This window comes from Electrona antarctica, assembly GCF_951216825.1.
Source record: "Electrona antarctica genome assembly, chromosome: 22".
NCBI classification, from domain to species: Eukaryota; Metazoa; Chordata; class Actinopteri; order Myctophiformes; family Myctophidae; genus Electrona; species Electrona antarctica.
In genome coordinates this window covers 33,958,957-33,974,785 of record NC_136805.1, presented here as the reverse complement: position 1 = coordinate 33,974,785, position 15,829 = coordinate 33,958,957, and the positions used below count along the sequence as shown (strand labels likewise).

Here is a 15,829-nt window from a genome sequence, read left to right as displayed (position 1 = left end):
CCTCATCCTCAAAAAGTGCCTATTTAATTACAGAGTGTACATGTACATAACGGATGCATTTGCACACCTGTACACTTTTCTATGAAGCCCATATGTCTTTATCACACTATGAACATAATGTAGCCTACTTATACCGAGCTGCTAATGTGATTAGCACTCTCAGGTCCAGGATAATTATTGTGTCATGGAAGTAAAAGAAACAATGCAGAAACCTGGCCCAGTTTTTATGTTGATACCTTTGCTTATAGTCATTTAAAAAACTGGTTGTGATATTAGTATGAAAGTCCATTATATTTCATATATATTTTAATTCTGTACTGTAGCAATGAAAGTGAACGTGTGGTGCTTCAGATATGGATTGTCGAGGGTAGTCAGAACAGAAATATCTTCATTTTGCTTGTTCACCCGTGTCACTCTTTTTTTTGTTGTTAATTTACAATTTACAATTTAGGCATTTAGCAGACGCTCTTAATCCAGAGCGACTTACATTAGGCAAGAACAAAAGCATGGGAATACATCACATATAAAATGCATTTATCATGAAACATGCGTAAGCTAAGAACGTAACTAGAACATATCTATCGCCTGGGTTGTAAGGCCAGATATCTGGGTTGTAAGGCCAGATATCTGGGTTGTAAGGCCAGATATCTGGGTTGTAAGGCCAGATAACTTGTTGTAAGGCCAGATAACTTGTTGTAAGGCCAGATATCTGGGTTGTATGTGCGAGCCTCTCCGTTTTTTGTGGACTTCAATACATGGCTTAATTCTCACACCTGGCTTTAGCTTCAGTGAGACTTTAGTTAAGAGCGCAAACACTTGGAACACTTTATCGGAATGTGCTTCAGATTTTGACATTACCCATATGATGGCACATGTTATAGCTCTTTGAGCTCGATATGTAAACGTAAAAAGAGAAATCAGAGATGAAACTTCTGAATGCATTTGATTGGAAATTAGAAATTAATTTGATTCACATTGCACATTTTTTAATGAAACGTTAACAAATGTCAACATAATTTGCAGGCTGAGAGATTTCACTCAGCTGTTCTAGTGTTGCTGCGATGAGGAGACATTTACACACCATGCATTCAGCTTAAAGAGCAACGACAATCGCACTTATTGCATAAACTGTGATTAATTTAGGATTACCGATTATTCACTAAATCCAATATAGGCAGAATACAAGGACTGCCAAATCTTTTCATCTTTCTGCACGCGACCAGCTTTGCCAGACAGTGAACTTGTGTGACTTTTCTCCCCGGTATGAATGTAAGACGAGAGACATTGTGTTCTTATCTAATGATGTTTTGATTGTCGAGAGCAACGGAGAGGATGCGATGAGGATGAGATGTGGGTTACGTTGCCATGCCAGCTGAGCTGACGGACACACTCTCTGTCTGTCTGGCCTCTTCCTTCCCTGGATGAATGCTAAAGGAGCTTACCGCTGTAATATCCTGATGGGAAAAGAGTTTGCCTTAAGCTTGCTGTCCACGACTGATCGCAGTGAGGATGTCTGTGAGGGGCTGCGGCGAATCAGACCATGACGTTCCTGTTGAATGAGCATCCTTCGATTCTTACACACCCCCACCCCACCCTGCTAGGTGCCAATATCACGAGACTACCCGCATGTTTTATTTAGTAGATTTCTTTCTTTTTCTTTTCTCGTGCATATATTTAAGGTGCACACTTGCGCTGAATGAGTGGATGTAAGGAAAAGGAACACTTCAAGCCGTTGAATCTTGGAACGCCTCAAACTCGCTGAAGTTTGGACGATTTCAGTCGGGGACGTGACTTGACTGACTCTTCTGGGGTGGCCTAAATTGTTTGCCAGCGATTCTAAAAATGTTAAGAGTGTTCAGGGGGGCCGACGGGGGCACGCACTCTGAGACGCTCCAAAACACGAGAAGGCGCAAGAAGTCGACCGGGGACCTATTCCGAAAGGGGTACAGGGTCAGGACTGGCCATGGACACGGCACTGAGGGAGAGGAAGAGCCGGACAACATGTGCCATACATTTGGCTCATGCTTCCAGCTAATCTCCCACTGGGGTAAGACCGGGAGGCTGTGGGATGTCTTTCACTCCCCAAAGCCTGAGTTATATGTGGTGGCGTGCGGGTGTCGCGCACACAACAACGTACAGGTATAAAGCCGGCATACGGTAGCGTTGTCCACTTGGAGATAATGCTACTATTTGCGTTGGTGTATTTCCCGTATTGTGATTTCCTCTGGCTTTGATTTGATAGCCAGACATTTCCGTGGCCATGTTTATGATACTGTACATGTACTGTATGTCAATTTTTATTTTACATGCTGGCTGAGTGTTTCCCATGGGATTAGGACTATCATATGGATGGGTTCTTTATTTTTATAGAGTAGGATGTTTTGATCCTGTGGTTTTCACAGTTTGGGTGGGATGTCCTCTGTGTAGTAGGTAAACAATTGCTGATTATCAGGGTGTTTTGGACAGAGTAAAAACATGGATTTAATGCATGCCAAGCTACAGTAGCTTAGTCATGTCAAAATGTATCTTTCGTCATCACTTCACCGATGAGTGCATTTCAAATGACATTTGTCTTGCGTTTAACCACTTGAGCCCCAATCTGAGAATCCCATCGACCCCTGTTGGTGAGTCAACGATCTGTCTTGAGAGACTACTTGAGCCCTAGCATCACCTGGGAGTGAACACTCAGCTAAAATAGCACATTATACAAGCTCACTATTGTATTAATGCTTGTAGATCGGCTATTTTCAGAGAAGATATTGTGTGGAAACAATAGAGCACAAAGTACAGTGTACTAGGCCAACTCTGGTCTACAAGTGGTCAATGTGGCTTGGACTTGAACAAGTTTCTGGTATTGACTCTCAGAGGTTCAAGTGGAGGTCAGTGGCCATGCTTGCTGTGTCCAGGACGTGGCCATAACATTTGAATACCACTTGTTTTGTTGTCGGTCTAAATACCCTAAAATTTTGGATTTGGTGTCATGTGTTTTTGAGTGGTGCAACCACTCCCTTACGGAGCTATGTGTGTGGCTGGGTGGGTGGCTGGGTGTCTGGGTATGAGCACGAAAACAGCATGGTTGTTTTTCACCACCTGTGCGCAACCTTCATTCAACTGGGCATGTCTCCCTCCACCTGTCTCTCTAATCTAAAGCTTAATTTATACACTGTGGCACTACAGAGTTTAAATTGGACGTAATCCAGGTTTTCATTGCTGTCATGTCCTCTCCTTCAGTCCACGGTAATGAAAACATTTATTTCAGGTAGATAATATAGATGTCAGTCTCCTGAGATTAAAGCATACAGTACGACTGTTCTGTTGAAGAACAGAAGTCAGGCAGAGCTCTTAGATACTAGTGTTTTTTTGTTTTCTATAACAGTTTTAACTTTAAAAAAAAAGATACATATACATATACATTATTTATATAGAAATCCAGTGAAGATGATAAAGATGGATGAACACAAGATTGGTGTGTAGACCAGAAGTGAATTAGTTTTGAAGATGTTTTGAATACTTGTTCACCTTGTTGGATAATAATTCTTCATGGTGTGTGTGTGTTTTTTTTTCTTCTTCTCGCAGGCTTGAGGTTTTTAAGGGCATTACGGTTGATACAGTTCTCAGAGATTTTACAGTTTTTGAATATACTAAAAACAAGGTAAGTGTATTTTTTTTTTTTTTAATTTTACAGTATCTGCCATGCTTTCACATTTAACAGCCCATTTGGGGCTGTCTAGTGATATGTTTTACATTATACAGTGCTACATAGGCATACTGTATTTTGTGAGTTAATTAAGTTGCTCGATTCAGTATTTAGATATTTGATGTTTAATTTATCAGACACGCCCCCTTCTATTATAAACAGAATATTAAAAACAGACATAATAATTATATCTGTCCGGGGTGTTCACAAAAGCCTGAGTAGACGATTTAAAAAAAAGTAAAAACCCCCTTTAAGTGCAGTACTTGAGTCAAATGTACTTCTCTTCCACAACCGGGTGTTGGTGAGAGACGGGGATCTACAGAGCTATGCCTCTGCTGCGTGAGGCATATTTGTGTCCAGCTGTCCAGGAAAAGCTTATATAGATCAACAAAATAACGTTTCAGAATAATCTCCTCGCTCATTCACTCAAAAGCATATAAATCATGAATGGAACGAGGCCATGATGATGATAATAACCAGAATGAATATTCCTGTTTTTATTATGGAACAGCAGGTGTAGCTTTATGAATAAAAAACTAAAGCAGATTTCATTTAAAAGCTTAGAGCTCGGCATACATAATTTCCACCCACACAACAAACGCTAACTACTTAACCCCTATTTTAGAATATATTCTTTCATTTATTTTAATTATTTTTTACAATAGCCTAAAGCCTATGTGAAATATTTTGACAATGGTGACGTGTTATACTCACTGTAGCAGACTAGCATCCTTTAACTAAGCTTCCGGTTTGTTTGTTGTACGGATGGCACAATGTCAATCTTTATCCTCTGTCTCTCTTTTCTGATAGCAACTCGATAAAACTGGTGAACTTATGTTCAATCTTCATAAGCACATGGCTTACAGCAGCTGGCTTCATCCATTTGGTAAGTCATTCACATTAAAACGGTAAATGGTGCATTTATATAAAAGCACTTTACATAGATTGTGCATTACATTCACCAATTCACACACACATTTTCATACACCGATGGCAGAGGAAACCATGCAAGGCACCAACCTGCACATCAGGAGCAATTAGGGGTTCAGAGTCTTGCTCAAGGACACTTCAACACTAACTCTATGTAAAGCACCTTGGATAAAGGCGCTATATATGCACTATTTACCATTTTAATCTCAATATACCGGTAATATCGAGTCGACTATTGGCCTAAGTGAGGTTGAAACAGACTTTTCTGATTCAACTAAACAATACTATACTGCAGGTATTTCTTGAGCCAGCACACATCGGATTTTGCGGGTTTCTCTTTCAAATGAAAACGGTAGCAATCTTTAGGTATGGTGGTAACTGCAGTTAAAGGACCACTTCACCACTTTTCAACTCCTCACTAATGTTCATGATAAAATACCAAAAAAAAATCCTACTCAGTCTGTGTCGCATAGAAAGGCTGTGGGCAGTTCATTAACCCGTCCACCAGTGACATCATCGATGGTGAATCCAAGCTAATAGAAACGGCAGGCTTTCTTTTCCTGAAAAGTTGCAATGCAAAAGTTGAAGCCATCGTTCTCACGATAATACAAATCTAAATATATTTTAAAACAAATCTTGTTTAAAAATGAATCTGCCTAATGTTGATGTCACTGGTGGACGGGTGTCCGAACTGCCCAAAGCCCCCCTATGAGACACAGACTGAGTAGGAAAAAATGGTGGTGTTTTATCATGAACATTGGTGAGGACCAATTATAGGAAGAGACGTTGAAAAGTGGTGAAGTGGTCCTTTAATTTATTAATTCTGCCAACTGTTCAATTGTAGCTTTGCCATAGCCTCATTTCTTTAAATATCGAACATTGCAGATCCACAAGCTCACAACGCATTGAGAGCTTGTAGATCTGCTATTTTAAAAAAAAAATTAATTTAGAAGTTTTTGCCTATATAATGACACGCCCAAAATAGGAATTGATTTTACTTTACCTCAACATATCAATTATCGATACTTTCTGCCGCAACGTGAAGCCGTATTGGCTGCATACTCTGTACGCCGCAACGTCAAGCCGTGAGCTGAGGCAGAGGTTGCGGCACACAAACTGATTATAGAGGTTCATAAACGAGAGCTTACTGCAGCTGGCAATTATGACATTATTCTTGTTTCTAATGGATTCAATGGATTGCGGTAGTTTGTAGGGGTTGTAGAGCGTTGTGTCCATCCATGTGTGCCGTATCAATCCTGACCTTGTTCCAGGTGGAGAACTCAGGGGATCCATGGGAGAACTTCCAGAATTCCCAGGCTCTTTCCTACTGGGAATGTGTCTACTTACTCATGGTTACCATGTCCACCGTCGGCTACGGAGACGTTTACGCAAAAACCACCCTGGGACGTCTTTTCATGGTCTTCTTCATCCTCGGCGGTTTGGTAAAATAAAACAACCAAACAATCTTATTTTATTACTGCGTGAATGCTCACTCACATCAACCATATGAACACTACTAGCCTCCCTACTGCATAAAGTAAACGTTAGGTGAAAAGCTCATAACCTGTCGCGACGCATTAGGTGATGCATTGTGATGTTCGCGACTATATGACTATTTCCTTTCGAAGATGTTTGGTGTCGAGGAGGAAAAAAAGCCCTACAAACTTAGCCACATGGTGCGCTCACACGGGCAGATGCAAAGATACAGTCTACCATTCATTGTCAATGTAAGCCAGCGACATGAAGATGCATCCGACATTTGTAGCTGCTGCAAAAGATACAAAGCTACAAAAAAGATGAACTGACTTCAACTTCATCTTTGCATATTTTGCAACAAAAGTGCAGTAACTACGTTTTTGGACACACCGACTTATTTGTGTATCCCTTTGTGATTTTGGTGGATCAACAATTACCTCAACTTCTTCAAGAACATATTTACCATTAGTGTAATATCACTTATTTGCCAATATGTCATTTGGCTGATCAGTTGAAAAGTTGAAACACTTTTAAACCCACTATGGGCCATTTTCCAGTAATTCTTTCCAGTAGTTTACACTGCACTTTGTAGGGAATAGACCATGACCTCTAGGACACAAAATCTCGACAACGAAAATAGATCATACGCTGCGAGTTGTAGATTGGCCATTTTCCCTTAATGTTCGCCCCAGAGTAGAGATAATCATCTTGGAACATTTAACTTGTATAGAAGAAGCACTTCAGCTCCTGTATTGCACACTGACTGTACTGTACTGTACATTGTGGGCACGTCAATGTTTAATTGGCCATTTCTTTCTTCCAAAAATGTAAGGACATTTAGAATAAATGTATGCTTTGATTAAGAACATGCACGGTACATCAATGTCAGATCAACATTTACCCTTCAACCTCTGGTTTACGCCACATAATGACTGGCTATATATCCACTGGGTTTGTAACCATGTTTTAGAGCATTTGCAATTTGTAGCAGTTGTACAACATTAGTCCTTAAATGTAATTTCGAAAAAAGCAATGCTGGTTCCCATGCAGAGTTCTCTGGTGCCCACAGTTCCGGTTATCTTGTGCAGTATTGTGCAGCATGTAGCACTTTGTTACAGTATGTTAGTTATTTCTGTATTTATTTCCACTTAAAGTGTTGCCGAAGGATGTTCAATATTCAATGTGGTTATTAATGGTGAAAGTACTGTGGTTTCAGGTGGCTTTCCTATCCACTTTCCAACAAACACAATGAAAGGGTGATGATTTGTAGAAGCATCTTGGAGTAGCGTCGCTCCACAGTCTCACACATGAATATGCTGTATATATTTATGGCACAGCGAGGCATACGCACAGATGCCACAGTGTCATAAACATGTTGATGAAACCATTGCACCAAAACCGTTCTCTAGGGCTGAAGTGCTTAATGTTTCTCTTGTAATAATAATCAAAATGTACTAAGTAACTTTACTAAAGTTTTCAAATAATTGTAGTGAAGTAAAAAATACAATATTTGCCTCTGAGATGTACTGTTACTGTATAGTGGAGTAGAAGTAAAAGTACCTAGGATTGGAAACACTCCACTAAAGTACCTCAAAATTGTACTTGTACGTACAATACTTGTTTCCACCCATGTGGAAAAAGGTAGTATTTTTCGGGACACTGGGTCATTGAAGGCCGGGGCGATGTTATCCTATCTCCTCGGCTTACCATTGGACAGGATCACACAGTATTATCTCGGAGAGGCTTTAAACCTAATTTCACAGAGATGTGTGTTGTTCAGCCACAAACAATACAAGAGAATTTAATTCACAAAATGATAAAAATAGAACCTGATGGCATGCTCCCAACAGCATGCCGAGTCCACACTGTCACATTTTAAAGCTACTATTTTTTATCAGTGGTGGATAAAGTGGATAAAGGACATTTTTTTTACTTAAGTAAATGTATCAATACTGCAGTATAGAAATACAAGTAAAAGTCCAGAATTTTAGGTTTACTTGAGGAAAAGTACAAAGGTATTGGTACCAAAAGTAGAAAGTACTCATTCTGCAGAATATCCCATCTCAATTTTTCAAGTGTATACAAATCTTTTGAAAATAGCAGATCTACAAGCTCACAATGCGTCGCATCGCGATGCATTGTGAGCTTGTAGATCGGCTATTTTCTTTTTTTTTGTACTTCAGTAAAAGTACTGCCAGTAAAAGTATTGCCTTCAAAATTGGCATTACAAATACTTACAGTACCACAAAAGTACCACATAAAGTAAAAGTACTAAAAAATGTGCCAAAATCTTAAGAAAAGAGCAGATATTTTTGCGCTGATCTACAAGCTCAGAATGTAAGCTTGTAGATCGTCTATTTTCAATTATCCTAAGTATAAAATGGGGCTTATTTGGTTAATGTATGTTTTATAATAATAGTCCAAATCTACGCTGTCAAATAATTGTAGTGGAGTAAAAAGTACAATATTTGCATCTGAGATGTAGTGGAGCTATAGTGGGAATTACTGGAAATACTTGGAAGTATTGTAAAGACAAAGTACCTCAAAATGTTACTCAAGTACAGATTAAAAGTTACTTTCCACCACTGCTACTCAAATCAAACCCAGGCATGTGTTTGTTGGACGAACATGGTGCATAAGGCTGTTTCTTAATTTTCCATCACAGATTGACATGCCAATTGGTGATCTGTCTAACATTTTCTGCCTTTTCTATTTTCCATTTTCATTTTGTACTCGTAATATCCGTAAACAGTAGTTAGATAAATTCCTTATTATTAATTTCCCATTCTTTTATTCCTCATTACTTGAAATGTAATCTGGACATAATTTTCGACCTACATTCATATGGATTTCTTTACTGACTAATTCACATGATTTGATTCATGATTTACCTTTTCTTTTCTTTTCTTTATCCCTTTTTTCTGTTAACAAACACTTCTCCTTGACCTAGCCTTCTTTTTTCAGATTTTACGGATACCTTTTTTTTTAGCAAAAAAAAGAAAAGTAGTGGAGCTGCTCTTTCTTCTTTCCTATCTTTTTTTAGTCTCTTCTTCTGTCTCCTATCTTCTCCTTAGGCCATGTTTGCAAGCTACGTCCCTGAAATCATAGAGTTAATAGGAAACCGCAAGAAATATGGTGGTTCCTATAGTGCGGTTAGTGGGAGAAAGTAAGTATTCTGGGAGGTTCTGCTGCCTCCGCCCGCAGTAGAACCTTCTCTGCATGCATTTCTTTTCTTTTTTGTCTTGTTCCATGCATGTAGGCCATGTTTGCTCGCTACGTGCCAGAAATTGCCGCTCTCATCCTTAATCGGAAGAAATATGGAGGGAGTTATAACTCGACCAGAGGCAGAAAGTAAGTCAATTGAAAAAAGACCTATTCCATGGTGTGGTGTTGTGTGACGAGACAATTCAAGAGGCAATGATTGTACCCTGATGTCACAGAAATATTAATATGGAAACTGTGTGGTCTGAGAATGAACCACTTTAAACCTGGCATCCCTGTTTTGGGCCTATGCCATTATAGTCGAAAAATGTATTCAAGCTCACAACACGAGCTACAAAAAAAATGTTCAAATCTTTCAAAAAAATAGCGAAAATAGCTCATCTAAAAGCTCACCACGTGTTGCCTCGTGCCGCGAGCTTGTAGATCGGCTATTTCCGCTATTCATCATTATGACAAGTACACAAGTGCTTAAAGACCTCAAATATTTAAAGTGAATAAGTCACACTGACTGAAGAACTGGGCCATGCATATTGTAAGAAATGCATAATTGTGTACGCTATTGCTTCGTGTGCTACAGTATGTATGCTGTCATGGCTGCTTGTGTATGTTTGCTGTAATTATAGTCTTGGAAGTGTTCATTCATCATTTGCCATGCTCAGAGATGATGTGTGCAGGGTTTTCTCAGCCTTACTCTTAACCACTGTTGGCATTATTGGAAACAACATACGCATGTTTCTTCATTCATGATTTTCCACTTAAAATGTCTAATGTATATGTCATTAGAGACTGAACACGTGAATGGATTCTCACTCCCGTCCTATTCCACTCCCACAGAAAAAATCCCATTATGTCCCAATCCTGGGCCAGAGTAAAAAATAAATCCTGCTCGCTCTCAAAATGACTCCCATCCTGCTCCCGTGTTTTTTTTTTACTAATAAGTTAGTCATTAGGAAAGGCAGTGGATTTTGTGTTCTTTTTAGATTACTGTTTTCATGCAGTTTTAATTCAAAATAATATGGCACTAGGAACAGTTCATCTGTGGTAAGTAAAATAATGAGGCTAATTGATGTGATTCCCGCTCCAGTTGCTGACTGGAAACTGTGATGGGTGCTGCTATCATAGTTCATTTGACAATCTAGAGAAAACACTGCACAGATCAGTTAAACATTGCGTTGCCTGGCAGGCTGCTTACAATGTTGTGTTTGTATTTTGTGTTTGTAAATCATCCATTACATCTTTACAATCCACACAATATCCCATACTTTATATAATTTAATTTCCACTCATTCATTGAAGAGACTAATGATCGTGTGACAAGTTAGCATGCTACTGTTTAACGGGGTAAATCCCCTTTAATGTATAGAGAGGCAGGTGTCATGTCAGTCAATAATCTGACTGTATGCAGACGATTCAATAATCCCCTTGTGTGTCATATTGGTTTAGATGGGTGGGCCATGTGCGTCAGATGGGTGAGCCACGTGCGTCAGATGGGTGTGCATTTTCAGACCGTGTTTATTTTAAGGATCAATCAAACGATTGTGTTTCTGCTTCGATCAGTGGAACTAACAATAGTATAGATAAAGTTCCTATTTATCAGTACCACAATGCCAACAAATTCTAACTCTAACTTTTTTTTTTATATGAATGTATTTTCATTACAATCTCAGTGTTAGTTTGGGGGCACTTGCAATATCCTCACGGCCCACCAGTGGTCCCTGGCCCACAGGTTGGAAATCACTGATTTAATCATAGACGCCAAAGAGCTGCAGAACAATGAATACCACAATCAATCATAATGAAATTAAGCAAATACAGCTGGGAGTGCAAATATCTCTACGAGTGTTGGGTGTGGCTTGACCTTTTCTCCCCAAAGGTAAATCATGTATTCAGGGCAGGCTTCTTATATTAGTCAAAATCTACAAACTAATCTAATCTACAAGCTTGGAAAATTTCACAATTTGTGTGTGAAACCGTTGTACAGTGTATGCAATTTGATGTGGTTAATTAGACTAATTGATTTAGTTCTAAAAAAAATGTAGTTAGAATTTCTGTAAAATAAATAATTATGGAAAATAAAATAATATATTATAAATATTATTTAAAAAATACTTCTAAATTATTCAATGAATCCAACTATGTATCAATTAATAGAATAATCACGAGAAAATAATCATTGTGGTCTAGAATTCTGGACCTGGTGAGAATACCTAGTGAACACATCCGTATTTTTGCATGCCTTCGCTTGCTTCTCGCTGGTTCTGTATTGCTTTCTTGCTTTTTTCCCCTTACTGGAATAAACACAAACCTCTGCTAGTCTGTTCTCCCAGAGTTGCTGCTGTACATATTGACCTTTGTCTTCAGTCCGACCTACCACCTTGCATTTTAACCTTGACGGATCAGATTCTGCCACAGACGCATGGATAGCTCAGCCTTCCGAATCGACTTTACGCTTGCTTTTTTGCTCGTACCTGTATATAGTCGTTTCGTCTGTTGTGTAGTCAGGTTTGTTTGGTCACAGTCTCTCTTAACCTCATGCTTAGAAACAGAAATGTTTGACTACTGATATTTATACAAGATGTCCTTTGTGGTGTTACTCATTGTGTGATCATTGCTAAAACAATACATTTTTAAAGAATTTAACCACGATCACCACAAAGGCTAAAACCAAATGCAGATTTAGGGCGGAAGTCAATACACTTTCTCACACACACTCACCTGTCACATTTCGCTCTGTATGTTTTTTCAAGAACATACAACAATCCCATTATTTATGTTGTCTAAGGCAAATTATTTATGTATATTATATCCTACAGTATGGTTAAGTTGACTATAGTGATACCTCTTGTTTTCTCTTTCTGTTTTTCTATTTTGCTTCTGGCTTTTTCCTGGATGTGCTGCGCTGTCATTATTATCACCACTGTGGAAAAAAAAGAAAATATAGAAGCTTACTGTCTACGCTATACTGTAGATTCAACTATGGCCCTAGTAAATTCTAGTTGTCTTTGCAAAGGCTTTAAGAGAAATGTTAACCCATTTTGGGCGGGAAGCCGGGAACCCCTTTTGGTGTTTCAAGCATTCTGTTATACTTTAGCTATTTTTGAAAAATCGTAAAAATGCGGGACAAATCTTTGAATAGGTATATTTTTTCAGAGCGAACATTTTTTTTATTTCGACGTCAGGCCGAAATGGGTTAAAGAGAAATGTTAAGGTAACGATACAATTGGACCTATTGATATGGGGATGGAATGTTCCACACCTGAACACTGGTTTCCTCCACAATGGATGGATGATGTTCAGGTCTTCTTTGTTCTATGTCATGATACCTGGGGCCGAAATCAGTGGTTTTCAACCTTTTTCATATCAAGATCCATTGTTTATTGGACATTTGACCCACCGACCACCACGAGATGTAGCCTCTCAGACCCAAAACCATGCTGTATTGCACAATTCCATGCTGCATTGATGTTGGTACCGTAATAGGAGAGACAAAAGGCAAACGATCAAAATAACTTATTTGTTTTACATTCTCTAATTGTGTACACTTCTTGCAAATTAAGTAATGCAGATGTCTAACAATAATTTAACTATTGAGAGCGTAAAATGAAACCAGATGGACCCTCAAGAGTTAAAGATCTAAGAAGGGTCCATTGGTTACAAATTCTCAGTCATTTAGCTGCGGACCACCTGGAACCCCCTGAAGGACCACTGGTGGTCCCCGGACCACTAGTTGAAAACCACTGGCCTAAATGAAGACTACACTATAAATAAGCTGCTGGATAGGAAAGGACGTAAATATCCGTAATGAACAAATGATACAAAAATGAATACGTACAGTACGTACAGTATGGTGTTTCATCACCGTTATGCAGTGTGGAGGAACTAACTTCTGATGCAGTACAGATGGACCCAGTGGACATTTTCGTAATCTATTTACGTAAACTCTTATCGTTTATAATCTTGACATGGAAATCCATGGTGTCCTCTTTCGCAAATTAACGCTCTACTTGAACACAACACAGCGTCACACAAAGGCATCGTTTCCATGATCTGCTACAAAACATGCTGTTTGTTTTTATTTATTTATTTTAAAAAAAACCCTGAAAAGTTTCAGTTTTGGACATGAAGAGGTTTCCACCCTGACAGAGACGAGATGTATACCTGCTTCTGGTCGGGCTGAATGAAATACATAATAATAATAATATGGTCCCCATGCACTCTCAGGTGTTCTCAGGTGAAATGTGCCCTCTGTATTTACCCATCCTAACTAGCTAACGAGCTGAGGGTGCCATTAACACAGCGCTCAGGGAGCAATTAGGGGTTAAGTGCGTTGCTCAGGGACACATACATGCAGTAGACCGGGACCTTCTGATTCCCAAAGAACCTCTACCCCTCATATGTATTTACTTTTGTAAATACTAGTAGGTATGCTAACCAGAACAGGCAAATATAACAAATAAAATAAAATAAAAGTTAAATATTTACATTATTTTAATACCATAATGTTTTGGTTCCAGCGTTGATTGGCTAATTTTCGATATTTGTCATCCGAACAAGTATGTAAGGTTACGAAAATGTCCCCCGTCTTACAAATTGAACCCTGTGTCTCATCATTCAGTCCCTAGAGTGCATAGGACAGCATTATTGCAAAGTCTGACGTACTGTACAACAACAACATGTCAAAGGTTTTCTCCCCTCACCCATTGTTTGCATTATTTCTACATACATTTATAGTTCCACAAATTACGGTTCAAAATCACATTATCCCTCCTTCAGTTTAACACTGTCTGGTGACGTTTCATTTCTCATTATACCCAGGCCCATCTCACGTGCAACTTTTCAGAATGCAGAATAAATATGTCGAAGTTGAAAAGGCAGCATATCATTGTTTTGTTCCAGGGTGTGATTATTGTTCTGCCCCTGATTTTGCAGGCACATCGTGGTCTGTGGTCATATTACACTGGAGAGTGTGTCCAACTTTCTAAAAGACTTCCTCCACAAGGACAGGGATGATGTCAATGTAGAAATAGTTTTTCTCCATAAGTAAGTAAATGCTATTTTTATGTATCTGTCTGTCTGTCTGTTTGTTTGTTACTCCCACACCCTCTGAGGAGTAGATTAAAATTGATTCAACAACGATACGTGTAACCACTTGAACCCTGGCATCCCTATTCTGCGGGGTGTACAAATTCTGTGTACAACTGTACATGCAGCTATATTATAACTTTACTTTTAATCGTTTTACTTTTTTATTGTGGGTTGAACTGCCCATTTAAGGAAGATGCGTGTTCCTCTTATTTCCATAGTATTTCCCCTAATCTTGAGCTGGAAGCCTTGTTCAAGCGTCACTTCACCCAGGTTGAGTTCTACCAGGGGTCTGTCCTCAATCCACACGATCTGGCCAGAGTCAAGGTAACAGATGACAGATGGGTGCATGGGGTTGTAATCTGTAATCTCCCTCACCGTCCTATTGTTTTGATTATGTCCCTATAATCTGTGCCGTGCTGCTGTTATGCTGTTAAGGCAGTGTTTCGGTCAGTTGCGTGCGGGTGGCACGCACCACAAACGGCCAATCTACAAGATCACAATGCGTCCCAGTGTGAGGCGCGGTGTAATCTTGTAGATCGACTGTTCTCCGTCTGTGTCCTCTGTTCTCACCGTGCAATCTGTTCCTGTTTTCAGATTGAGAACGCAGACGCCTGTCTGATCCTAGCCAATAAATACTGCGCAGACCCAGATGCTGAAGACGCGTCCAATATCATGAGGTACAACAGTGGTTCTGAGACCTTTTTGGGGTGGGCTTCAGTGCCCACTTTCCCTGATTTTTTTTTAACCCCTTCACCTGACTACTGTACATCATTTTTGCTTAGAAAACTGCAAGAGAAAAGTAGCTATCTTGATGCTATGCATGAATGACAACCCACCTTTTGAAAAATGTGAAAAACATTACATGGTTGCAATGTAGAGTCACATGAGCAGATAGATTATTGTTTAAACTGTGGCCACAGTTGTGCTAGTCACTTTACGCTCACTTTACAGATCAGGTACACCCTTGCTATCTCTGTGTATCCCTAGTCCCTACCTAGGCCAGCGGGAATTATTACATAATCGCCTAATCGCAATTATTTTAGGTAATCACAATTAGTTGCATAATCAAAATCAAGCGGGGCACAGCAGGTGCTCAGAGGGTTTGATTAGGCATCGGTCTGTTATAGAGCGGAGCGGTCTGTTATCAAGAAATAACACACTGAATTATGTGATTGACCAATCAGAATCAAGCATTCAACCAAGCCATGTAATGAAGTAAAATACTACTTATAATATTATATCTGTATGAACAGTTAATGAAGTGTTCCCATTTTATTTTAATTTCTCACATTAGAGTAATATCAATCAAGAACTACCATCCGAAGATCAGAATAATCACCCAGATGTTACAGTATCACAACAAGGTATGTAAAACATATACACGTATAGTCTCTGTATCCCGTTAAGACCTGAGGCCCA

The 15,829-nt window shown here is 39.2% G+C and overlaps 1 protein-coding gene across 1 annotated transcript in view; it reads left to right on the top strand.

Annotated features, from left to right (window-relative positions):
* The window catches only part of LOC306914694 (calcium-activated potassium channel subunit alpha-1-like), a 136,010-nt gene that overhangs the window by 79,094 nt on the left and 41,087 nt on the right, over positions 1 to 15,829 (top strand). Inside the window, 8 exon segments of the mRNA XM_079491861.1 lie at positions 3,577 to 3,652; positions 4,508 to 4,583; positions 5,899 to 6,069; positions 9,178 to 9,269; positions 14,255 to 14,365; positions 14,629 to 14,734; positions 15,005 to 15,087; positions 15,705 to 15,774. Coding sequence (XP_079347987.1) covers positions 3,577 to 3,652; positions 4,508 to 4,583; positions 5,899 to 6,069; positions 9,178 to 9,269; positions 14,255 to 14,365; positions 14,629 to 14,734; positions 15,005 to 15,087; positions 15,705 to 15,774 — 785 coding nt within the window.